General features: G+C 33.8%; 2 protein-coding genes across 2 annotated transcripts; one reads left to right on the top strand and one right to left on the bottom strand.

Moving 5' to 3' along the window:
• Positions 1-8799: 8799 nt before the first annotated feature.
• LOC145589884 (GATA transcription factor 7-like) lies at positions 8800-10881 on the bottom strand. Its single transcript, XM_081646582.1, has 3 exons — positions 10660-10881; positions 10142-10469; positions 8800-9855 (listed from the first exon to the last, which is right to left on the bottom strand). The coding sequence occupies exons 2-3, from the start codon at positions 10433-10435 to the stop codon at positions 9163-9165; spliced, it is 987 nt and encodes a 328-aa protein (XP_081502708.1). The 5' UTR covers positions 10436-10469; positions 10660-10881; the 3' UTR covers positions 8800-9162.
• A 4845-nt stretch (positions 10882-15726) lies between these two features.
• Positions 15727-26315, top strand: LOC145589883 (nucleolar complex-associated protein 3-like). Its single transcript, XM_081646581.1, has 13 exons — positions 15727-15998; positions 16316-16482; positions 16554-16744; positions 17727-17935; positions 18019-18121; positions 21312-21475; positions 22241-22379; positions 22526-22702; positions 22794-22930; positions 23173-23457; positions 24827-24966; positions 25041-25138; positions 25602-26315. Exons 1-13 carry the CDS (start codon positions 15832-15834, stop codon positions 26082-26084), a joined length of 2460 nt encoding a protein of 819 aa, XP_081502707.1. The 5' UTR covers positions 15727-15831; the 3' UTR covers positions 26085-26315.
• The last annotated feature ends 847 nt before the right edge of the window (positions 26316-27162 follow it).

Genomic DNA, 27162 nt, shown 5'->3' with positions numbered 1-27162 from the left:
CAAATAAAAGTATAATACAATGACAATCAAAGAACATAAACATATGTTCTTTTTCATTTTTTTTTTTTGTTGCATATATGTTCTTTTCACTCTAGGTATATGTTCATTATGTTGATAGTATGTTATTTTCACTCTAGGTATATATTCATTACATTTTAATATATAGTATGTTTTTTTACTATAACTATATATTCATTACTTTTATATATCATGTTTTTTCCTACCAAACGAGCATACGTTGCACCGTAGAGGCACCTTTAGGAACCAACTATTGTACAAATAAACAAAGACAAAAGGTTAAGAAACATTAATTAAGTACTCCAAAAGAATTTAGTCAATAAACTAGTGTACCTAACTTTGGATTTTGGAGCCACCTCAGTAGCTCAGTAGTCCTCAGTCTCCTCACTGTAGTTTCAACACTTTAAACATAAAACTAAGATAATATACGGAAGAAGTAAATAGCAATCTTTGATCATAAAAAAAGCAAAGCAAAAAATAAAGCTAAAAAAATAATCCAATCCAAAAAGAAATAACAATAATAATTTTTATGATAAATAATAAAAAAATCTTTAAGAGCAAACAAAGCCGTCACGATTCTGACAAATGTTAACAACCTTGCCTCAGCTGTAAGCAAAGGCAAACGTTTTCATTCGTTTGCACCCACATTTATTTTACTCTTTAATTCTTTCCCACTATAACAAATTTTTAACTTTGCGTAAACTTTACCCCAAATTAGGGGGTATATTATACGAGTACAATAATACTACTAATAATCCCTCCGTTTTTTATAGTGTATTTTATTTATCTGATTTATATATATAAGAATTTATGTGAATTTATTAGACCATCTTCAATGGTGAGACTCAAGTTTGAGTATTGAAATACAAAATGAGTTGTGTTTTTACCTCAAATGGTGATACCATACCCACTTCTCAATTTAGCAACTCATATGAAATCTAAATTCCCAATGGTGAAACTCTCTTAATTATACAAATGTCACTTTCAATTGATGCCCCACCAAATAATTTCTTTTTTAATATCAAATATTGTAAGATTAAAAAATAAAAATAAAAAAAAGGTAAAACTTAAATAAATTACAAAATATATTAGAATATTGACAAGGGTCCACACTTTTTGTCAAACTAGTCGTTGGAGCACGCGCGTTGCGCGTGCCCCCGACGGCAAGATTAGTAAAATTCGTTGTTGTGTTCGATTTTTGTGATATTCGTAGCAAGGATACAAGAATTTACAAGTACTAACAAGAAGTGATAAAGTTTGTACGGGGATATATTTATGGATAAACAATTTTAATAAGTTATCTACAATTTGTTAGAATTTAAAGATTTTTTTTTTAAAAAAAAAAACCGATTAATTTAGATATTATTTTAAAACGCTATATGGTTTCTTATTGAGTAACTTAATAATTTTCAAACAGCTCTATCTTAAATGATTGTGATAATAAGGAACAATAATAAGGAAATACAATTTTAAAGGCTAAAGTTATATAAAATGGATTAAATGCAAAACTTAAGAAAAAATTATGTATTTCTTTGTTATTAGTCTACATAATTGGTGTGATCTACACTTCTTCAAAGCTGTTTTTGTATTTGTATATTATTTCTTCGAGTTGCATAATGAATTTTAGTTTTTTTTTTTTTTATTCTCGATATTTGTTTTGCCTGAGTGAATATACAATCTAATTTGGGCAAAAGTAACTGTCTTGGCAAAAAACGTAATGTTTTTCAATAATGTGTAAAATGAATTTTCTTTCGCTCTCTTCCTGACCTCCTCTCTCTCTCTCTCTCTCTCTCCTCCCTTTTGATCTCTTTTCATCCTGCCTTCTCTCTTTCTCTCTCTTCCCTTGGCCTTGTCTCCTTGTTCATTTTTTTAATAGCTTTGAAAATTATAAACTGTAGTTACTCCTCTCAATCATTCCTTCTTTTTTATTGGTCGAAACTCTTTCTCTCCTACTTTCATTTTTGTTCTTTCCTAATCCATCTTGTCCCTGTTCCTTATTTAAAAAGGCTTTGAAAATTATAAGTTGCACTTGTTCTCCCAATCCAAATCCTTCGGCTTCTTTATCTTTCCCAGCTTTTCTTTATAATTCTCTTTTTCTTTCGGCCTCCTTCCCCTTTCTCTCTGTCTCTAGTCCCCTTTATATCTTATTGCTCTATGGCTATCTCTTTTGAACTTTCTCTCCCACTTCTGGGCCTGTTTCTCTTACTTTCTTCCTCTTAGGCCATCTTTCTTTCTCTTTCTCTTTTCTATTAACTCCTCTCTCATGGCCTTTATTTCTTTCACTTTCTCCTAGACCTCCCCTCTCTCGTCCTCCCTTTTGTTATCTCCTCAGCCCCCTCTGTCTCTTTTTCGGCCCACTGTTAGTGCGGTCACTGAAGCCACCTTGCTCACCACGTCCACCACGCCCTTGCCCCCTTCTAGCAGAACTCCGACGATGGAAAGTTGACTTGAAGATTTCATGTACCTAGACAGCCTGCTCAAAAAAAACAACAACTATGAATCTAAAGATACTCAGGAAGGCAAGTTAAAAGATTCATTGACCAACTACCATGAAGAATTAAAAGAAATGACTATCAATCTCATTAGCTTGTACATACCACAAATTTACGGCTCTTTTCCTTCTTCTCAAGGCTTCCATCTTTCCGCGGCTTTTCCTCCTCAGATATCTGGAATAGAAATTTAAGCAACGTTCATTTAAAAGATCTAAATTAAGTCATACAAGTTATTAAGTTCTGAACGCGAACAATTAAAACTCCCAACTCACCAGATTGACATCACTCTCAGTAACCTCTCCATTGTCTTCTGTCTTTGAAGTCTCTGATGCTTGATTCTTGGGACTATTTTTCATCTTTTGCTTGTCCTTAGCAGGTTTCTACACAACATTGTAAAATAACAAATACTCAAAATTGAACTCCATGTCTCCACATAGAGATACCGAAAATCAAAATGAGAATTAAACTCTCACCCATATCTCATCAATAGCAACAGGCTTTTTCTCAATCAGTTGCATTCCCTCCAATTCCTTGTCAATAGTCACTTTCCTCAATTCTGTCTTCTGCGAATTCAGCGCCTATCTCTTCTCTAAGAGCAGCTTTTCATATTCATCCAGAGTCATGAGTGCAGCTTCCTAAATGACAGTAATTGTGAAAGAGGAAAATTGATTAGTATCTAAGCCATAGAAACATGCCATCTTACTGAGGTAACAGAACATATACCTTCATTTCTTCCTCTTTCTTTTTTTTTTGAGAGAATTTGATTTCATGGCTATATTCATTTTTCATACATTATTTTTTCTCTGATTTCCATCTAATTTAACATTTTACCAGAATAAAGAAGTGTAAATTGTAATACTTTAGTATCTGATCTTTTAGTTACTATCATTATTTTTTTAATAATCAGTAATTGTGGGATGAGTAAAGTCACAAATCGACCATGATGCAATAATATCTGAGTTTCTTCACCTCAAACTCGAATCCACCAAACCTTGCTCCGTCATACTCCTTCCGCCTGTTTTAGAAAGAAACAGAGAAACTGGAGGATGAGAAAAAAAACACACACACAGTCAACATTCATAAAAAGGTTAGAACCAATTAGAACAAGAAAGAGAAAGGGGAGATAGAATTGTACCTGGAGATTAACAATTCTGTTACAAATCAGACAATAATGCTACTAACACAAAAAATCAACCCAAAAAAACGATAAATCACTCAAATTCAACCTAAATAAAACCACCACACAATCGAAGAAGGCACTAAAATTCAACCCAAAAAACGAAAATAAATAGAACAAATAATAACCCTTAAAATCGTCAAAAAACAAGAAATTTTTAATTTACTTACAATCTCAATAGCTAGATGAATCTATTAAAAAATATACTCTAGATACTACACTTAATTAATATGATAAGCAACAAAGTTTTAAAATACATGCAACAGACATACTATATCAATAACCACAGTGTCAAAATAACAAAAAATAATCAGTATACAAGAAGATGGACATGCCTGTTCCATCAGACTGAGAGTTTCAGGGTCTCTTGGTGGCCAGGTAAGCTCTTGATCTTCATCCACCACATGTTTGAGGATTGATTTCAAAACATCGGTAGCTGACTCAATTTTTTCCTTCACAAAAAGAATTAAGAACATAAGATCAAGCACTGAACAAGGTGACTGGATTGAATGGAAGGTTATCCCAATTAAAACAAGACAGTACATTGGTTTTGTGAACAAAACGGTCTGCTGTACTCATTAGCGTTGCTGCCAATTCTTCATAATCTTTCAGCATGCCAACAAATCCGGGTCATTTTTAATGGAAATAAGAATCCACAACTTAGTATTCAACGGAAAAATAATGATAACAGTGAAGAAACCATGCTTTATCATCCTTTGATTTGCAGGTATCAGTTCTGGCAGCAAGCCGAATCCAGAAACCTTCACTGAAAGCCAGAACATTTCAGCAACGAGCTGTAGTAGCTGTTACAAATAGAACCAATATCAGCTAGTGAGAAAACTGTCAACAGAACCAAAAATCTTGAACTGGTTGAATTTAAACAATTGCTTAAAACAAATTTGCTAATAAAACATTTTTGTTCAAACAATGATTTCTAAAGTACACTTGCACCAAAGAAGTGAAAGAACCTTGATCAACACTCACAAAAGCTCTATCAAAAGGGGGCTTATCCGCTAAATTCATACGCAGGCAAACCGAAAACCAATCGACCAAAATAAAGCCCAAAAATCAAAAACAAATCGATCAAATGAACCTCAATAATAATGAAGCAATTTCGCACAAATACACCCACAATACTACTCCGTAAAATCTCCCTATCTCTTATTACTAATTCAACAAAGTAATGCTTATTATGTTCAAACAATACTACTCCCTCCCTTATTATGTTCCTTATTTCCTAAGGATGTCTTCATGTTCTTATCGGTCTCATCATCATCTTGAACTATAGTTTTCGAATCATTGAATGCTGAAAACCAAGTAACAAATAAGATTAAGCAGTTAATCATAGAGTTGTCAAAATTAATTATGAACTTCAACAAAGAGATTAAGTGTGATCAAGTGATCTTACGATTTAAGTATGTTAATGCCACGATATATAAGATGTTGAAGACAACAGCATACCCCAAAAGAGCACCAATACTAATCCAATACCAATATTCTTCTTTAAAGTAGCCTTTTGATGCAAGGATTACTCTACCGATAGTTGGTTCATTTATTCTAGGATCTATATTAGGCTGCATTGATACAAAGCATGGTTAATACTACTCTGATAGTGTATTTAGTTGAGCACAAAAAATTACTACTCCGTAAAATCTCCATATCTATAACTAACAATTTATCGAAATTGAGAAGGGAGGGAAACATTCAAGAGGGGAAGAGAGCGCACTTACAGTGCTCCATCTTTTGTCAAGAAATTCGTTAAGAACCAAAGCATGTTGCCCATACATCATAGGAGAAATATAGTAGCCCCATATCATCCAAGGAGCAACATCATCTATAAAAGCGCAATACATGAATGATATGAATGTTCATCTTATTAGATATTAAAATTCAACATTTTGTGTGATGCATGGGATAATTAAAAGATAGGATAGCAAAAGAAATTTGTAATATTCTAATTCTTATCAAACACTATATATTGAAAGGTATTGTAAAGATCTTCTAATAATTGAGCCTGCATTAACACCGTACCCACCACCACTGCCAACCTTCCACACCCACCTCTAACCACGCACCACCACTGCCAACATCCAACCCAAAACCACCTCTACCTACGCACCACCACCGCCAATCTTAACCCAAACAACCAGAAACTAAACCAAAATACAAAATTTAAATCAAAATTAACAATAACCCCACAAAATTACTCACTAAAAACAAACCACAAAATCAAACCCAAAATCAAAATTAGCAAAAATCAAAACGAAAATAAATCTGAAATTTAACAAAAATAAAACTGAAATTTAACAAAAACAAAACCCAAAAATCAACAAAAAAGCGAAACAAAAATTAAACCCAAAAAGAAGATAAATAAAAAAAAATTATCAAACATTCGAATATGAGAATTCGGGAAAAAAAAAAAATCAAACCAAATTCGAAAAAATCAAACAAGAAAAAAATATAAAAACGAAAACATACCTCAAACCTTGAATGAACTTTGAATTTCACCTCGAATTTGGATTATAAAGCCAAATTCGACCATGAAAAGTCTAGATCTAGCCTTTTCATGGTCGAATTTGACCCTAAAAACCATTAACTTGTTTAAGCATGAGCTTGTGACGGTGGGGATCGTGGCGGTGCAGTGGGCTCGTGCTTGTGACGGTGGTTGTAATGGAGGTGACGGTTGAAGGTCACCTACCTAATGGAAACACTACATACACGTACGTTATTCTTCCATATCTCAGTATATAGAGCAGCAAAATCAGAGAATAAATTCAAAATAACAAATACAAATCAAATTAAATCTTTTATTTAGACAGATCTCCGCAAAATTGAACATCTAAACCCTAAAAACCAGGAAAAAAAACAAATAAAAAAAAATAAAGAAAACACACAAACCTGAGCAGCTTGGTAAGCATTCAAATTCAGCTTGGTGATTGCTGAATTTCGATTAATAATCTGAGAGCATCGATCACTGGTGTCTAAGGTTTCTCTCTCTAGGTTTTTGAGAGAGAGCGAAGGAAGTCGGTGAAAGGAGAGTTGAGGAAATGAGAAAATATCATCGGTCACTGCAACAAAAGCCAGGAAGACCACTTGCCCTGTTCAATACAGATGGCAAAAGCAAAGGGCTTAAGCAAGGGCAAAGTTGGCATTTAATTTAATTTAAGGGCACCTATGTCATAACACCAAAAAACACTATTCATAAGGAATAGTAGCAAAGTTTGCATTTTTATAATGGTTATGGATGAGACTCAAAGTTGAGTATCTAAACTTAATAACTTTCTTTTGGAGTTGCTAGGTCTAGATACCAACTTATTGGTATACATTGCAAAAAAAATACTCTCTCTCTCTCCTAAAAATACTCACTTGAGTTTCACCATTGGAAATGGTCTTAGACTTGATTAAAACTTATTTTAGTTGTTATTTCAAAAAAAAACTTATTTTAGTTGTAATTTGTATTTAATTTACTCTCATCAGAATTTATTTTCCTGAACTTATTAGACCTAAAAAAGCGAAATTATTCGATTCTCCTTTTTAGCCGGTGATCATCTAAAAAAAAATTAAATATGAAGAAATTTTAATGACTGAAAAACATATAGTACCAAAGGGCCTGTTCACTTCAGCTTAATTGCAGTTCAGTTCAGTTCGGTTCAGCTCCTAATTTCCTTCTCTCATAAAATATTCATTTAAGCTTTATTCAATTCAGTTTAGCTTCAATCAGTTCACTTTAATTCAGCTCAGCTCAGTTCAGTAAACGTAATCAGACCTGTATACCAATTTTGTATGCCTTTTCTTCTAAAATATGGCATGTATTGTGCATAAAAACAAAGCTCACATGATTTTCCACTCCCTTTTATTTTAAAGCAATTTCACGGAAATTTCATTGCATGGAACACTCACTCACTCTCACTTAAAAGTCTTTTAACTCTTAACTTCTTTGAAATTTAATTTTTTTAAAATTAGAACCTAAAGTATTATTTTAAGTGCTATCAATCTATCATTGTATCATGTATGTCTTTATCATATAATACCAAACTTCAATATTTTGACATGGTCTTTTGGCGGCCATGATTTTCTAAATTCTATCTATATTTGTCTATTTCTTGACACGTTATAAATTTGTGACGTTTATTTAATATTATTTGTGTAGCTTAATAGCTTGAAACAATTTGGAGTTTTAATATTTTGAAAGATGTTTCTTTTAGAAAATATTTTGGTTCAGTTACACAATTTTGAAATAAACATGTCAACATCTATATGCCTCCCTTTGAACAGAAAATTTGGGAATTGCACATGGAAATTTTGACATAACTTGTAAGCTTATCCTACTAATCCTTTCGGTTAGAATTGTCAATGTAGACGTTATACTTTCTATAAATCATAAATGTCTATTACCTTGCCTATAGGCGCGCCTACCTACACATACCTTGCACTCTCCCAACATTGATTTGAACATAGTGAGGGCCTGATCTACTTTATTAAATCGAATTAAATTGATTAGAGCTGAATTGAACTGAATATTTTATAAGGGAAGAAAATTAAAAAATAAGATGAACTGATTGGAGCTGAACTAAGTTGAAATGAAAATAAGTTAAAGCTAACAGACCCTAAATATGATTTGCATGTGTAACCTCAAAAGTTTAACCGATAGTCTAAGCAATCATGGGACATATATCTTGGTTGAACCATTCATCTTAAGGGAAGTGTATTGTATTACACTCTCAACTTGTATTCTTACAAATGTACAAGCATACTAGTGTCTTGATTGTTATAGGACAAATATCTCGTTTAGATGTTTAATAAATAATTTTAAAAATTAAAAATAAAAATGAAAATAAAAAATCTAAGTAGATAAATCACATCATACATAATTGAAGAATGACACGTGGGGCATACCGCCCTTAGTGGGCACTCAAAGTCATAGATTAGCATGAGCACAATAATGTTGCACCACCACCACTGAATTTATTTCAAACTTCTACAAGGACTACACTATAATTTACTCCACTTCGTATAACATAAAGTTTTAATTTTTGAAGTGACCAAATTCCTAAAGGCGCCTAAAGTTAGAAGTGAAAACATATCAATAAAACAATTCAAAAATGTTAAATATAAAGTCTAAATAAAAGTATTTCATATATATATAATAGGAGTAATACAAATACTCCACTAAAAAAGTTAGGTAAAAAAAAAAAAAATTCAACCTCACTATGAATCAAATTAAACCTAAGAAACTAAAATTAAATATAGGAGTAAAACTAGTTTAATTGAAACTACAACAAATTTGATCAAACTAAGCAAAAATATTACTACTAAAAAAAAAGACTAGAAATACTAAAATTTAACTGCCCCCCTAAAATCTGTTACAACTAACCTGCCTACCAAGCCAACCACCTCCAAAATTGTACAAATTAAACCGGGTTAATATATAAACCAATGATCACGAACACGAACCCGGTTCATATTTCATTTTCTCTAACTACTCAAAATCGTCTGAGCTAAACCGGTGATCGACTCGGTAGTTTCCTTATTCTTCCTCATCTCTAACACCTTACGGTGGCTATTGGAATGAACCTCACTCGAAAAAGTCGGGCTACAAGCCGGTCTATACTCCGGAAACAATCGCCCCGACTTGAACCGAACTCCACAAGCATTACACAACGTTTTTGGACCGTTTGGACCGGCCCTCCATTGGGGGGTTTTCGTTACTTGACAATGGCTACACCTTCTCTGAACCGGAGGATTTTCTCCGGCCGATGAATTCACCATCGGATTTTTCTTCGGTTTTTTCATGGGTGGCTTTCCGAAGTTGAAAAGCACACCCATGTCCTGAACCGGTGGTGGAAAAAACAGTGTTGAGACCGGCGATGATGTCGGTGAAGACGACGATGATGAATCGGTTTTTGGGGGTGAATTAAATACCCAACTCCGGTTCCCGGTTGACCTTGACCGTTTGCTCCTCGGCTTCACCGGAACCGCCGATGGGTTAGGTATGCACGAAATTCTATAAAACACCGGTTTGCTCACCGGTTCAACCCGGTTCATGAAATTGAACCCGGTTTTGGTTTTTTGCGCGTCTAAAATTGGATTCGGACATGCAAGCGTCGGCTCAGGGACAGAATCGTCCATCAAATGTGACCATAATTCAAGCTCTTGCACATCATCCACCTATACACAAATTTCAATCATAATTACACACAAATTTCAATTATAATTAAAAACACAAATTAAATTACAAAAGTTAAAACTTTAAATTTCAATTTTACCCCCTAATAAATAAGACATGTAATTCCAATTTCACTCCAAAAAGAATTTAACTTGTAATTCAAATTTCACCCAAAAAAAAAAAATAGAAAGTGAATTTCAATTTTACCCCCTAAAATAATTTTTTGACAAAAAAAAAAATTAGGACAAGGAAATTAATGGAGGGGTGAAATGACGAAAGTGCCCTTACCGGAATAGCGAGGTCCGGTGAAAAATTAGTTGAATTATCGTTGGAATCATCAACAGGGTCATGGGAGGAGAGAGAAAAAGAGGAAGAGTCTTTTTCTTCTTCCTCCTCCAAAAGCGACGACCCATCAATATTTTCTTCGTTTGGAAGGTCAAAAAATTCGTCAATTGAAAAATCGTCGCTTGGTAAACCTGCGACGCACCAAATATCGTCGAAAATACTTTGTGGGTTGCTCGTTTTCATGGCTAGTTCCGACGAAAAGCTCGATTTTAGCGCTCTGGCTTCCATGCACTCCATTTTTATACCACACAAAATTTTTGTAATTATACCCCTGAAAAATTAAACAAAAACCCACAAAATTAAACATAAAAATTAAACGTTTTTGTTGTCAATTCATAAATTAATTTAAATTATGACCCAAATTAAAGGGCGTTTCGTAAAATTAAATGTTCCCCAACATATACATATTGAAAGAATAACAACATATATAATTAATTAATTAACTGAATTTATTTATATACCTTGTGAATGAATGAATGAATGAAAATGAAAATGAAAATTGTGGGTTGGAAGAATGAAGAAGAGAGTTAGAAATAATTTTAGAGAGAAAGAAGAGAGAGAAAAAGAAGGTGGGTAGGAGTTGGGGAAAAAAGAAGAGGAGAAAGAACACTAAAAGAAAGGCTAATTCAAGGGCGGGATAGGTGGGTGAGTTAATGGTTTATCTTCAAAATTTTACAACTTTTTTTTTTCTCTCTTTAACTTTTTTGGGGTTTTTTTATTTTTGAATTTTGGATTTCGTTCCTAAAATTAATAATTATGTTGATTTTATTTTTAATAAAATTGTTAGGTATGTGTAGGGAAATTTCTATCTATATTGACATTTTACCAAAAGTGTTTGACATTTTATTGATTTTATTGCCTTATTTATGGGATGAGGTTGTCATGAAATTTGTATCTTACCTGATTTTACCTAAGCGTGTGGTTTTATATGAGATGTAATAATAGTATTGGTAAAATTAGAGAAATTCTATAGGATCAAAGTTATTAATTTTGTATATTGGATAAGATATTTTTAAATAAACTTAATAGGAAAAAATTATATGTTGCCAATAAGGTATGAAAAATAAAATATTGCAACAAGTCTTAATTGCATCAGTTAACATATATTTTTCGTAATAAATTCTAAGTTAACATATGTAATTCCCATAAATATAAGAACCTTTTCCGATTTTCCGATTTTAGAGGGTAAGAATGTAAATTCATCCTAACTTTTTCAATTTTAGAGCACCTTTTTCGATTTTAGAGGGTAAGAATGTAAATTCATCCTAACTTTCCCAATTTTAGAGGGTAAGAATGGGGGTAAAAATGTATTTTCATGCAAAGATAAACAAGGGAAATTTCATTGAACAATGGGTTGTTTGGTTGCCAAAGAAAAACATGGGAAGTTGGAAATCCTAAGAATTTAAATTCTTTGAAATTGTTTGGTTAACAAATTCATGGGAAGTAGAAATTCCCATGAATTTCCATTTCCCACAAAATGGGGGAAGTTAATTACCTAGGGGGACCTAGGTAAGTGGAATTTCCCATGGTAATTTCCACTTTCCTTAGTTAACCAAACACTTTTTAGAATTTCCTAGGAAGTTCAATTTCATGGAAAATCAATTTTCCAAGGAATTTGCAATTCCTACATTCAACCAAACAGTCCCAAAGTATAGTGGGGTAATTAAATTCCTATGTTTTGTAGTAATTTCTATTTTCCAAATAATTTCAACTTCCCAATTTCATGCAAAGAAACTCATATATTCTCTAAACTAGCTTAGATCCCGTGCAACGCACGGTCTTTGCCAAAATAGATATATATGTTTATATATACAATCAATAATACATACGAAGTATATAAAAAAAGAATAGTATTTTTATATAAAAAAAAATCAACTTGAATTTTATTACAACAAAAATATATTATAAAAATCTTAGTTAATCATATCATTTTAATATATATTACCGTATATTAGTTTTTTTTTTTTAAAGATTTTATCTTATATAAGTTTATTGTGATTTATAAATCCCTATTATAAAGGTACATAATTATTTATATGAAAGAAATATGTTACTTTAAAATAGGAAAGATATTTTATATAATAATATACCATAGCTTTAAAGTAGGTTTAACAAACAAAATATAAAATAAAATAAAATATCATTTTGGAGGGAAAAAAATTTAACCAGGAGATGACATGTGTCACTTCCGATCTCTCTATTAGTATATAGTATTGATTGATGATTGATTTTTAATTAACTATCAAACTTGAAATACTTAGAGATTCTAAAGCTTGTGCAATATAATAAAACATATTCATGAGAAATCTTGCGACTTGTCAAGATTTTTGTTTCCAAATATGTAATTTTATAATTTTTTTTTTTTTTTTTTGAAATACTATCCTACAAATTATGGGTTCTATTTATCAAAATTTTACTTATTTAAATTTATCTAAACTCAACTGAACGTGTGTGCTCTATTCATCATAATTTTTTTTATCTGAATTTATCCAAAATTAACTGAACGTATTTTAACTTTTTTTTAAAAAAACTAAACATATATGAACTTAAAACGTGTTCTATACAGAATATCATAGCGGAAGCAAATTAAAGATGTAGAGATTGCTAAAATAATTATGGTTAAGATAAATAAAAGTAGTAAATTAATGGACACGCAATATTTAACGTGGAAAAATTTTTCAAAAAAACCACGAACGACGAGCATGATATGTATAAAGGGACACTCATAGAGTGTATGGTATCGGAGTATTGGAGGATATGTAAGGTGCATACATGCTCTCAAATGATGCCCAACACCACTATTTATAGGTGATGTATCAATGTGAAAAAAAGTGCGTGGAAGATTCTACACACATACTTATCAATTTATAATCTTCATGACAATTCACCAATTCTAAATTCTTCCATAAATCTCCATTAGTTTCTCAATATGAGAGAACTTTATAGAATTTTTTGCATACCTTGAGACATAATTAATTGGGCTTATGGTATTTGGGCCACACTAACCCAACAATATTTTCCAGGACATTATTAACCTCAAAAAAATAAATGGCAGCTTTCAAAAGACGATTAACTAGAACATGACAATCTGACTCTAAAATCACTTGTTGAAACCCTGTCTTTTGCGCCAATTTGACCGCCGTAAGAACAGCTCTACCTTCTGCCACCTCCACCGGCCAGTATGCCTTGACTAGTTGTCTCTACGTACGGACAGAGGTAAATAACACCCAACCCCCTACTGTCGTGAGCAACCACCCCTATTCCAACCCAACTTTCTTGCGCTAAGTAAGCGTCAGCATTCAACTTCACAAGTTTTGGGGGTGGGGCAACCCATTTTGAAGGGATGCTGCACCTCTTAACCCGAACAAGATTGTAAATTTTCTTGTAGTGTTTTCCATGCTCTTCCACCAATCTTTCAACCCTTGCTAGCAAAATCTTGTTAGGAGTACATTTTCCCTCAAGCACCCACTCATTCCTATCTGCCTAAATCACCCAAGATAAAAGAGAATTAACTAACCTTATCTGAACTTAAGGCGTGTTATATTCACCTGATTTTCACTTTTCTGAACTTAACAATACTTATTTTAGTTGTAATCTGTATTAGAGTAGTAATTATCAAAACTTATTTTTTCTGAACTGAACTTATCGTTAGTTAAGTTCAGATAAGTGAAAATCATGTGGATAGAATACACTCTACTCGAATTAAAATTTAGAGTTCGAATCCTATCAAGTGGGGATGTTTGGGCATTATTAAATTTAGAGTTAGAGTGGGATAGGATTTGAACTCTAAATTTTATCTGAACTTATTAAAATTTAGTTGTAATTTGTAATTGGGTAATTTTTATCAGAATTTATTTTTCCTAAAATGAACTTATCTAAACTTATTACACCTAATATAAGTGAAAATAAGGTGAATAAAACAGAACCTTTAAAAACTTACCAAATAAGCCTAACACTTTATTTATTTATCCTAAGCAAATTGAGTAATAGTGTTATATGGAATAGCTACACTTTATCATGCGATCACAAATTTTTTAAAAAAATTGGGTGTAAAATATTGTAAATCTGTTATAAAGATAGCCTAAACTGATCAAAAGTTACCCCTGAAATGAATAAAAGTTACTCCTAATATGCATAAAGTAACCCAATACAAATAAAAATTAGCTACGCTTTATTAATAAAGAATCACATTTTAAATGACTAAAAATCAATTATTAGTAATTGAATGTAATTAAATTACCTTTATAAAACTTTTCTTGTTATCTATTTATATAAAAATTGTATTATGTTTAAAGTTATCCAAAAAAGAAAAAAAGTTACCCTAAAATTAGCTAAAAGTTACCATTATACTGCTCGATGTACTCTAATATTCCCTCCGTTTTTTTTTATTTTTTTATTTGCATCACTTTGGACTGCTCAAAGTTTTAGGAGAGTAATATATATTTTGAGTGGATGAATAAATTATTATAGTAAAAGTAAGATGGGGACCATGAAAGAGAAAGTATGTGAGAGAGGATAAATATTTTTATTATTTTAGTGGGGACCATGGAAGAGAGAGAAATGAAAAAAATAAGTTGAGTGGAGTTTAGAGCAACTTTAATGGCAAGCTAATTGTCAAATTAGCTTGTCATACCACATAAGCATTTAAACTAATTGTCATTTCAGCTTCAATGGCTAGCTAATAGCTTTCTATTCAAATGGACCACACCTCCTTAATTTAAGTTGATAAAATTCATTTTATTTATTCTAATTTGTTTAATTTTAGCAGTTTTTTTCCAAGCAAATTAGCTTGACAAAGCTAATTTACTTGGCCAAGCTAATTGCATTTTTTAGCTTCAATGGTTAAGCTGATAGTTAGAGATTATTTAATATTGCAAGCAAGTCCCTACCTACAACCATTGGAGTTGCTCTTAAAAGAAGAGAGAGAAATGATAAAATATAGTATAAAGTTACCAAAAATAGAAGTGATGCATTTAAAAGAAAAACACCTCAAAAAGAAAAGTGATGCAAATAAAAAAAAAAGAGGGAATATTAGTATAAATCGGATGTATACAAAAGTTTTTCCATACAATACACGTACTTTCCAAAAAAAAAAAAAAAATGCAATACGCGTGAACAGTCAAACTTGAAGGCGTTTGGATTTATTAAAATGATTAAAATGGCTCTGTATTTTCCTTCCAACTCCGTATTTATTTATGACGTAAAAAATCAATCCTATCAATTGGATTGATGACAAACAACTGTAATTTTAAAAAAAAAAAAAATTGAGGAATTTGAGCGTGCAGTACGGACTCCTAATGCGGGTAGGCCCGAATATGGAAAGAATCCACAGTTCCACGTAGATTTTTCAATATCAATTCTTGGGTCCAATCCAACATGAGTCCACATAGCACTTGCTCACCTTCTTCAAGAGAGCCCACGGGATCATTTGCGGTATACTCGGATAGTCGGGTGTATATAACAAATTCTTCTTCTTCATCCGTCTTTATTTTTAAGACCCGGCCCATTTATATTTTCGACAGATTTAACCCATTTATAACTGTGGCGGGTCATGGCTTTTTATAGGGCTCCAACCCTACCATCTCTCTCAAGTCTCAACGTCCTCCATTGAAGCAGCTTCTGAGGATTGAACTATGAAATTACAGCAGAAGAAAAAGCTTAAAGTAACACTGCCTCCTGAACTTCCTCCAGAAATTCCAGATGAAGATATCGTTGTTTCAGACGAAGATGTCAATTTCGTCGCTGAAAATCGTGCTTATGCTGGTTTTGTTTCTCGTTTGGACACTAATTCCATTACCAAGTATGATTTTTTTTTTTTTTTATAACTTTTCTTCAATTTTGATTTTATGTTTTGGTTATTTAGTAAATCAAAATTTGATGGTTGTGTTGGGATTTCGGGTACACACCCGGCCCGAACCCACTTGGATTATCGACATGATAGTTCCTTTTCAAGTGTTAAATAGTATTGAGTGATAGAGTAAATTGAAGAAATTTGTGGGAAATTAATCGATGGAATGTAGTAAGCATGTTTCAAAAAGATAGTAGTTGGAGTTGGTAGTAATATTTGTTGTGTTAAGTTGGATATTTGGATGATTTCCTGGTTATGTTAATCCGTAGGCATGTTAATCGTGTTGCGAATGCCAAGGAAGATGAGCTGGAAGAACTATATGAGAGACGATTACGAAAGAAAAAGCTTGAGAATAAGGAAGAAAAGGGTATAGAGGTTAATCGTGTTGATGCGCTTCCGGTCAAGACCTTGGATGGGAAGCTTTATTACAAGACAGGTTTGCAATTAACATTTACGTTCTTGGAAATTTGTTTTAGCCAATTAACATTTATGCTTAAACATTTGCAGTTCCAAAAGAAGAAAGAAAGCTTGAAACTTCTGACAAAGAAGATGAAAGTGATGAAGATAAAGGTATTTTTAAATTAACTAAAGCAGAAAGGAGGGCAAAGTTGAAGAAAAAGAAGAAAGAAGAAAAGAAGCAGGTGAAGGAACCTGCTGAGTCTGAGGAGGATACTAAGAACCCTCAGTCTGAGGTTTTGGTAAGTTTTTTTTTTTTTTTTTTTTCATGCTGTCAATTTGAGTGTGATTCCTTGATTCTCAATTTTTCACAAAATAAAAATGGTCACCACATGAATGAGATAAAGGTTAATGACCATAAATTCTCTCAGTTATGTTATTTGCACGCTCCAATGCATCACCAAATACAAAATAATGCTAAGGCATTCAGATGATATCCGACTCCTTAAACCATGTACATCAAGCCTTAGGAGTAATTACAATCCTAAAGTGTTTAACACTGCACTGAGAGGAGCTTTTTTCTTGTTATTTTAATGTTCAATCATCTCTCTTTCTCCATGTGAAAGTCATAGATTCCTTGATGGAAGTGTATTTGGTTCTTCCTTGATTGCATATAAAGTGGTATCTGCATTGAGTAGCATACTTCTATCTATGCTTAGTTGCTAATGGGGCTGTGCATGTTCATCTCTTGATGATACAAAAAGTGAGAAGAATTCTAATCACTTTCCTATCACTAAATTCTATCCAGTTAATATTTTGGAAGTCATTTTCGTTTACCTCTTGCTTGCTGTTGATACATTCTTGTCCTCCCATGTTCTTCAAAATAAAATAAGCATAGTAAGTAGCAATGTGGGAAACACTTTTGCTCTAAACTGGGGCACTGACACATTGAAAGGAATCTGTACCCAACCAGAGATGGATGTCCCCAACCCTAGTTTTTGATTGTATGGTTTGCTTTCATGCTTTTCTTATGAATGTTTTCAAGGCATAAGCTTCTGTACACTCTTAGTAGATTTTATACAAAGTGTCCAGCAAATATTGAATATTTTTGTATAAACCCTAGTTAACTTTCTCATTGAAGACATTGATCAACCATATATGTGTATTCACCTCTGCTAGAGGAATTAAAAATCCATTGTAACATGAATTTTTCTTATTATGGAGAGTGTGTATTCTTTCTCCAGGGTTATTTCTTTGCTACTTAATTATAACTGTTAACTATAGGCTGAGGTTAAGGAAGATCTCACTGCTGCAGAAGTAGCTGAAACTAAGCAACATAAAGTTGCAGAGTTGGGTACTGCCTTGCTTGAAGATCCTGAGTCAAATATTAAGTCTCTGAAAGAGCTCCTAAGTTTCTGTAATGATGGAGATAAAGATATTGCAAAGGCGGCATTGTTATCAACATTAGTTGTTTTTAGAGACATCATTCCTGGGTAAGAAACTGATTTAATATTCCTTTGCATCTCAACATGAGTCTGATACTTTGATTCTTATACACGCTGGTTGTATGTTGCAGTTATCGCATTAGGCTTCCTACTGAGAAAGAGCAAGAGATGGTTATTTCTAAGGCTGTGAAGAAGATGCGGTTTTTTGAGTCAACGCTTTTGTTCTCATATAAGGTTTGTTTTGTCTATGCAGTTGTTTTGTTCTCACTAGTAACGGCGTTGTTTAATTTGTGAAGCAGTTGGTCCTACCTTTATGCCCTTATTTAATCTAATTTAAGCACATTGTTTAACGCTGTGAATGAACACTTGACCCGTCAGTACCTGTACTGCTTTACTCCTCTGACTTGTGCTGATTTGAGTCATTTGACTGTCATTTATGTTTCTTGTCTGGCTGGCTTTTGGTTACTGTTTCTGTAGAGGTGAAAATAGAAAGGTACAAAACTTGATTGTCTTTCTTATTTTGAGGAGTATGAGGACTTCTAGCTAGTTGTTAAGATCTGGTTACTTGATATTTGATGTTTAAAGAGGTTCAGTACACTTAATGTTTTAGTTCAGTTATGTTGGAATCAAAGTGTCTCAGGCCTAAATTAAGAACAAAACAAACAAAGCAATGGAGGGACCTTGCATTCGAATTCACATCTGAACTATTGGGGGGGGGGGGTGTTGTGGCAATGTGGAACCACTGATTTGAAAGCGACAATTCAGCGGTACTGGGGTGTTTGGATGTATTTTTCATTTCGTTCCTTGAGGTTAACTCACCTCTCTCACACAATGGCATTCTAAATTAGAGATTGGAGTCACATGAACTTATCTCTTAAATAGAAAAGAAAGAAGATGAAAGGTAGAAGATGAGTGATATTGTATGCATCTTTCTTATGAAAAACACTGAATAAGCAGGAGGAGAAGAAGTATATGATATTTTTTATCACCAAATTTCTTAATTAATGAAAGTAGAAAAATTATTATTGAACTCGAGAAAATGAAAGGTTTCCAAACCTCCAAAAAAATCAGTAGATAATACATAGAATATAACTCTAGAGTAATGACAGGTTTTTAATCTTCCAAAAAGTCAGGAGATAATAAACAGAATATGATGGAATAATACCCAATTATTGACATTAATCACGACTATTAAGAATAGCCATTGAAGGAGAAAAGCTTTTTGGAAAAAAAAGTGATACTCACTTGATCACTTTTATTACCTTTTAATCACAATGAAAGTGATTTGTTATGTGCCCAATGGGCGGTAAAGAACTTTGTAAACCCCAAAAACTTTTCCTTGCATGCGTAACAGGAGCAACCAGCCTATAGTTTTTTCCATTTCCACAATCTTTCAACTTCTAATTGGGCCACTTTGCCCTCAGGCAAGACCCAATATCACCTTTAGCAAACTTTACTCCAACAAGTTTGGTTGACATTCGGCTGGGGTGACATGAAGCTATGTATTTTTCAGGATTTGTGATCATTCCCACTGTAGTGAAAAAAATAAAACATAAAAAAGAACTCAAAATTTCCCAGCCACCTTCCCCCCCCCCCCCCCCCCCCCTCAAACCACTTACCCTTGACTTCACTTGAAATCAGTCGGCCGCCCCCCTTAACCACCGAAAACGGTCGGGCTGACCCTCTACCACGACCCATCATCTGACCCACCCCCAAAACCACCCAGCCCACCCTGACCCCCAAAACCACCACCCCACCCCACCCCAACCATCAAAACAAACCGCCCCTCCTCCCTTATCCCACCCTTGAAATCGGCTGTTTCGGCGGTGGGGGAAGGGAGGAGTGGCGGTTTAGGCAGCAAAGGAAGGGAGAGGGCCTGGTTTTGAGGGTTAGGTTGGTGGTTTTGAGGGTTAGGTTGGTGGTTTTGGGGGTGGGTCAGATGGATGGTAGAGGGCCGGCCAATTTCGGTTGTTAGGGGGATTGATCGGTCGTTTTCCTGTGAATTTTTTTTTTAATTTTTTTTTTATTATTATTATTATTTTTTTTTAATTTTGGACCAATTACGTGTTGACACGTGTCTTGGTAATTTGTTATAACAGGTTGTTAATCGGTTGGGACCGCTGGAGGCAAACTTATAGCAAAGTTAGGATTATTAGCTAATAATCTTTATTTGGGATTATTCTAAGTAAATCGCCTATAGTTGTGATTATATAAATGAATTTTTCCTTTTATTTTTTAAGGAAATTGTAGATAATGAACTCTAATCTTGTAAATTTTCGAAGAGTGGATATGTAATTTTTTTGGGTTATAAATCATCTTTTCATCCCCTTCCTACATAAACACCCCCCTTCTCCAACTCACCTTTCTCTCCTCCTCTATCACCTCCACCTCTACTCTCTTTACCTCCATTTGCAAATTTCCTTTAGAATTCCCTTCTCTTGCTCGTGTAACCACCAACTCTATCTTTTTCCTTCCACCCCCTTTCTCTCTTTTGCTGGACTCTCGATGATGCCACCACCCTCATCAATAGCAAGAATTGGAAATCTATATGGTGGTTAGAGGTTAGGTTGGTTGGTTAGGTAGTGGTGCTTGAACTAGTAGAGAGTAAGGAGAAAAGGAACAAATTTTATTTTAATTTTTGTAAATATATTTTATATGATACAGTCATGGAAATATATGAGTCAGAAGTTTAGAGCCACTTTCTTCTTTTGCTTGAATGTCTTAATCCCATAAGTAGGGTCGGTTACATGGACCAACATGAGGACTTCCCAGTAGGTCACCCATCGTAGTACTACTCTCAATCATTGTGGCTCATGTCAAGCGATGTCACAAAGTTTTACACTGCTATCATTTGCCTACCGTAACCCTCCTCCTTTATCCATAGGATTGGTAGTGGGAAACCCGTTGGCGGAGTTAGCAGTTTAAAGTCACCGTGGAAAATAAAAGAAAAAGTTTCCACTCCGATCTAAAAGATGTCCAACTGCCTATATTGTTGCTTTGAAAAGGGCTGAAATAGGCCATGATAATCTCATGGATTATCGTTTTTGATTAAAGGCCTGCTTAAATGCTCTGCCTTCAAAAAATGCTCTCTTCAAACTTAGTTTTAGAAAATTCAGATAACCTAGATTCAGGTTATTTTATAAAGAATTAAAAAGGGTTCAGATTATTTATCCAAGTTACTTTCAAAAAGTTAAAAATCACAAAAGACAGGTAGTTGTAGGATTTGACCTCTCCCATATACTTCAACTCCCAAATTTGACATACTTTAGTTGCATTCCTTTTTCATGAATTAGCTTTCTAAAGCAAGGCTAATTTGATGTATCAGCTAACTTATTATGAAATTGATTTGTCTAGTACATCCTTATATTACTTTAGCCTTCAAGATGATTGAGAAGAGATACTTGTGCTTTTCTTTTGTTTTCAGGCTTATCTGCAGAGGTTGTTCACCTTACAACCACTCCCTGACTTCAATCGCGTAGCTGTTCGTTGTCTCTGCACTTTATTGGATGCCCACCCACATTTCAATTTTCGTCAGAACATAATACCAGCTGTTGTTAAGTGCCTGGCTTCTGCAGATGATGTTGTGAGGTTTGTTTTACCCTTATCAATCTCTGCCTCTCTGGCTTTATGTATCTGCAGTTTGTTCTCAAATGACTTTAGATAAGTTATTGTCTGTTTCTGTTTCAATTTCATTTTAGAACACTTTGAGCTTCTTTTCCCATAAAAAGTGTGGGTTTAGCCTAAAGCTGTTATCACACTCTACCAACATAATTAGTGATTAGATCATAATCATTGCGTGTCCAGCATACATGATAGTGGGTACTTATAAGAGTGCGGTGTACATTGTGGTCTGCAAGGACAGTACATTTGTTATGCAGTTGGCTTGGTTGAGCTGTTGAAGAGAGCTTAAAGAATTTGATGCCATGACCTATAAGTCACTGATAGATTGCAGCTTCCTGTATCGGCTACAGTGGGTCATGTCCTATAAAATCAATGCTTTAATTTTTTTGCTGGAGTATTATTTTATGTTTGGGCTGGAGCACATAGGTTATTGTGTTGGATATCATCTGATGGTTTGTGGAGTGATCTAATTTGGAAAGCAATGCTTAACATAGTAGTGGTTTGATTTAAATTTGCCGGGTGTAGAATTGCCTGTCATTTTGGGTTTTCTTTTAAACTATGTTTTTCAGTATTAAATTTCTAATATTTCTGTTGTTTATGTTTTAAAGTGTTTTATTTAAGTAATAATTGAATATTCTACATGCTAAAAGATAGGTGATTTTTAGCATTTTAGTCATACGTAAATTGCACATTATATTGGTGTTTACATGAATGACATTTAACCTTTCACAGGAAGCTATGTTCTACTACAATCCAGTCCCTTTTCAAAAATGAGGGGAAACATGGTGGAGAAGCAACTGTTGAGACCGTACAGCGGATTGCAGATCTTGTTAGAATTCATGATTGTCAATTGAACCCGGACTCTATAGAAGTAGGTGTCTTTACACTTACATTGCCTTCTAGATGTTACTCGATTTTCAGGATATCTCTTATTTGCATGCATGTGTCGCACTTTTTGGTTGTTTTGTCTACCAATTCCTTTCTAATTAAACTGTATTGGGCTATTCGTGCATTTAGGTATTCTTGGCTTTGTCATTTGATGAAGATCTTGCAAGGTCTAAAAAGGCAGATGATGATGAAAAGCGTAAAAGAAAGAAATATAAGAAAGGAAAGAAGTCCGAGGAACAAACTCAACCTACAGCCAATGATAAGAAGAAAACTAAGAAGGAATTACTATCAAAGACGAGAGAGGAGGTGTTTGTTTAATGAAAACTATCCATCACATGCAAATACTGTTGATTGATGTTTTGTTTTTGCTGTGTCACTAAGTTTGAAATATGAACAGGTAAATGCTGATTTCAAGGCTGCTTCACTTGCCCAAGATGAAACAGAGCGAAGGAGAATGCAATCTCAGACGTTGTCTGCTGTATTTAATACATACTTCCGTGTTTTGAAGCACACAATACAGCCAGATACAATAAGGTGTGATTTTGTTTTGTCATCTTGTTAACTTTGCTCCACTTTGGGCCAAAGGAGAAGTTGATAAAATTTGATCTTTAGATTGTATGAGAGTGGAATTAAAGAGACTTAACATCTCCGGTCAGCTATTATAGTTTATTGCAATGTTAATTACATGGGCTTGTGGAGTAGCATTGGCAAAATTATGAATTCTACAAGTAATAATGATTTAGATGGGTTAACATCTTGATTTTGTTCTTGGACAGGTTAAATAGAGCTCATCCACTACTTAGCTCATGCTTGAAGGGATTGGGGATGTTCTCTCACCTAATTGACATAGATTTCATGGCTGATCTAATGAAGCACCTCAAGATTCTTGCTTCTGGCTCTAATCTGGATAATTCTGATAATTCTTTGACTGTCTCTGAACGGATAGAATGCTGTATTGTTGCCTTTAAAGTTATGAGGAAGAACCTCGATGCTCTGAATGTGGATTTACAGGAGTTCTTTATCCAGCTTTACAATCTCATTATTGAGTATAGACCAGGAAGGTTAGTACTCTACATGCTTTCATGAATTACATGTAGTCAGCTGCTCATTTTATTATAATACATCAATAGAGGCATGACCACTCGCATCGGAGGTTCATGTGCCAATCTCCCTCATGGTGAGAACCATCCGTTGGTGGAACCATGCACATTAAGTTGACCATTATTTTTTTGCATCGACTGAACATTTATGTTGTGCCTATATTTATACACCTTCGCACTAGGATACCTATTGGTGGACTAAAACCACATACTTCCTCTGCTCTTTTTACTCGTTCCATTCAAAGTTTCATGCTGGTATGCATAACTTTGACCGTGAATATCTTTGATTATTTTTTAGTTAACTTTATAAAAGTTGATACTTTGAAAATGTATATAAAGACTAGTTTAACAAAACCGCTCATGACTATGTATGATGTATCCTTATAATAGATCACTAAACAGGGAGTTGGGTTGACAGTGTAAAAATAGAGTTCAGGATTAAAATAGTTCCCATACACAACCCTCTATCCCACAAAGACCCACTCTCAGGTTCCAATCACTTTTACATTATTCGGATTTTTGTATATAAATTTCTTCGTACCATTCATTGTCCTACTGCAGGGAACACTTTACACTTCTCACATTAGTATTTCATGATCTTTTCTCCAGTACTGAACTATTGAACTTGTCACATGAGCTCCACATTTTACACTCTCTTCTTGGATGTGTGTCTGCTGAGTAGATCTTTGTGGAGCAAGAGGAAATATTGTTGTGGGAGTGGGAAGACAACAAAGCATAGTTGAGGGATACTTACACATGTTGCCTTGGGAAGATTATCTCTTCATGGATCTATTTTATTTTTATACGTCGTAATTGCATTAATATGAGACAAGCATATTCAAATAATGATCAACTAAATCAGAGCAATGATTGGGACTTCTCTAATGCTTAACCTTCATAAAGGGGGATCTCTGGGATTATTGTAACATTTTACAAACACCGGGATGGAGAAACAGTTTCAAAACTCCTAACTGTAATGAGACATAAGAGGAAAGATAAGTGCTACTATAAAATGAAGAGCACAATAAGAGAGGTTATGAACAGAGTAGAGCAAGGAAAATATTGCTAGTTCAAGGGTTTTTCAAACTGTCATGCTTAAGTTTAAAATGCTTCAATCGAATGGGTTTGATTCAATAATTAGCAGGTTATTTCGGGCTGCATTTTTATAATCAAAAACCAAAATATTTGGGTTAATTTCCTCGTCATGTCTTCAGGTTGACAGTATGTTTGCTATGTCCTAGGATCTAATTAAGTGTTTATTATTTTGAAACATTGGAAAATTTAATGAGTTTGAGATACCCTTAAAGTCTCTGTTATATTGATGATGCAGGGGTCAAGGTGAAATTTTGGCAGAAGCTTTAAAGATAATGTTATGTGATGATAGGCAACATGATATGCAAAGAGCTGCTGCCTTCATAAAGCGTTTAGCGTCTTCCTCCTTGTGCTTTGGTTCTCCAGAATCCATGGCCGGTTGGTTACTTTCCCATTGTTTTATGATGCAAGTTCCTGAACGTTTAGTTAATTTTTGACTTTCATCTTTCCAGCACTCGTCACTGCCAAAAACCTTCTGCAAAAGAATTTCAAGTGCCGATACATGCTAGAAAATGATGTGGGAGGTGGCTCAGTATCAGGATCAGTTGCGGTATGCATACTTTTATTTCCAACAATTATGCTTAACAATATGAAGAGAAAGGAACACACTCGCACTACCAATGTTTCCCCTTTATGTTCCCCAGAAAAATTTAAATCACAAGAGAGGGAGTGCACCGTCTGAATAATTATTTTCTTTATTTGCATATAATTTAACTCCATTCGTCCGTGTAGCACTGTAATTTTCCAATATATTACAGAAAGATTAAAGCTGAATGCTTCTATACAGACTCTTCTTGGGCTAGGTGGGATTGGGGGAGAAGACAGACTGTGTACACTGCTTTATCCAATTATTGATGCAGCAACAGAGAAAATTTTATCAATTAACTCTGTATCTGTTACTTGTGATGTGCTCAGTAATAGCAAAGAAACACTTGTAGTTTAATGGACCATGTTAATTTAGTTCAATGGACCAATAGATTGTCAGGGTAATTATTATTCATGTTGTCCTGCAGAAATATCAGCCATATTCCTCTGATCCTCACCTGAGTGGTGCACTTGCTTCTGTCCTCTGGGAATTGAATCTGCTGTCCAAGCATTATCATCCTACTATTTCAACCATGGCTTCAAGCATCTCCAAGATCAGTACTTCTTCGAATCAAGTTTATATGCCGACTGTTTCTCCTCAGCAAGCTTATAAGGAGCTGCTATTGGAGAGCGAACATTATAGCATAAAGAGTGACATAAAGTTGAATAATAAACGAAAAAAAGGGAACAATAATTTGTTGGGAGATGATGAAACTTCATTAGAAGTTGATGAGGAAGCCTTGAGGGAGAAGCTTTCAGATCACTTTACTGTTGTTCATGATATAGTGGAGAATGAGAAACTGAGAAGGGAGCTGGCTCTTACTACACTGTCCCTGCAATTGCATGAAGAGTACAAAAGCCATAAAAATAGTAAGCGGGAAGGATCAAAGCAAAAGAAGAGGAAACAATAGGCACCGAGGAATATCATTTTTTTTGAATTTTTATTAGGAAAGATCAAATTTTTCGAGGTTGGTTGTAAGATCTGAAATTTTCTCAGTTTGAATACAGAACATTTCGGAAGGAATGTAATTTGTTAATTTGCGTTGTGTTTATTTTCCTTGTACTTTTCTTCTGTGTGCTATAGTATACATTATATATATCAGTATATGTTGCCAGCGAATTTGGCAAGATGTTATACGAAAGCCGAATTATTGTGTATTACTGATTGTTGTTTATAACCATGGACTAATGTTCTTTAATCCTTTAGGTTTGGTGTTCCGACGGCCGGTAAATTATTACAGTAGACACACTACTTTATGTATTACTGCCACTTTGGAATGGTGGTTCCGTATTTGGCTGTGTGCATATGGTCCATTTGTTAGCGGGTCGGTTTGAGCTGGTTTTGAAAATTAGCAGGTTGGTTTGTTAATAGTTTAGTACTTTAATTATATCTTGTATAGTTTAGTTTTTTTTGTTTTTGTTTTTTTTTTTTTTTTTTTTGACAAGAATTGTATCTTTTATAGTTTGTAGGGCGAAATACGGTTACTCACTTTTTTTTTACATTGATCTATAATAATCTCTAAAATATCAAAATAGTCTACTACTTTAATCCATAACCTCGAAAAGATCAAAATAGTTTAATGGTTGTTTGACATCGTTTTTTCTGTTTTTAGTTTTTTATTTTTATTTTTATTTATTTTTTAAGAAAAATGTGTTTTCACTTTTTTGTTGTCAATTTTCAAAATCTAATATCGTATAACTAATAAATAAAATAGATCTCGCAGCCGGCTACGATACAGCGACACTTAGCATTTCAGGTTTTCGCCAATTATCGTGCCACGTAGGCAATAAATAGGTATTATTGTGACACATATGATGCTAAGCAAGCAAATTTTGAATAGATTTTGTAAGATAAAAATATTGTATACAGTTTTATTATCAATATACTTATAATATTTCATATATACAAAGTTAATGAGTATCTAGGAGATGGAGGGATAGTTAGTCCTGATGCGGAATAATAATGGAAAATTTTATCTCTCTTGGAAC

The sequence above is a fragment of the Chenopodium album genome, chromosome 17 (assembly GCF_948465745.1).
Source record: "Chenopodium album chromosome 17, dcCheAlbu1.1, whole genome shotgun sequence".
NCBI classification, from domain to species: Eukaryota; Viridiplantae; Streptophyta; class Magnoliopsida; order Caryophyllales; family Amaranthaceae; genus Chenopodium; species Chenopodium album.
This window is presented reverse-complemented; position numbering and strand designations above follow the sequence as displayed.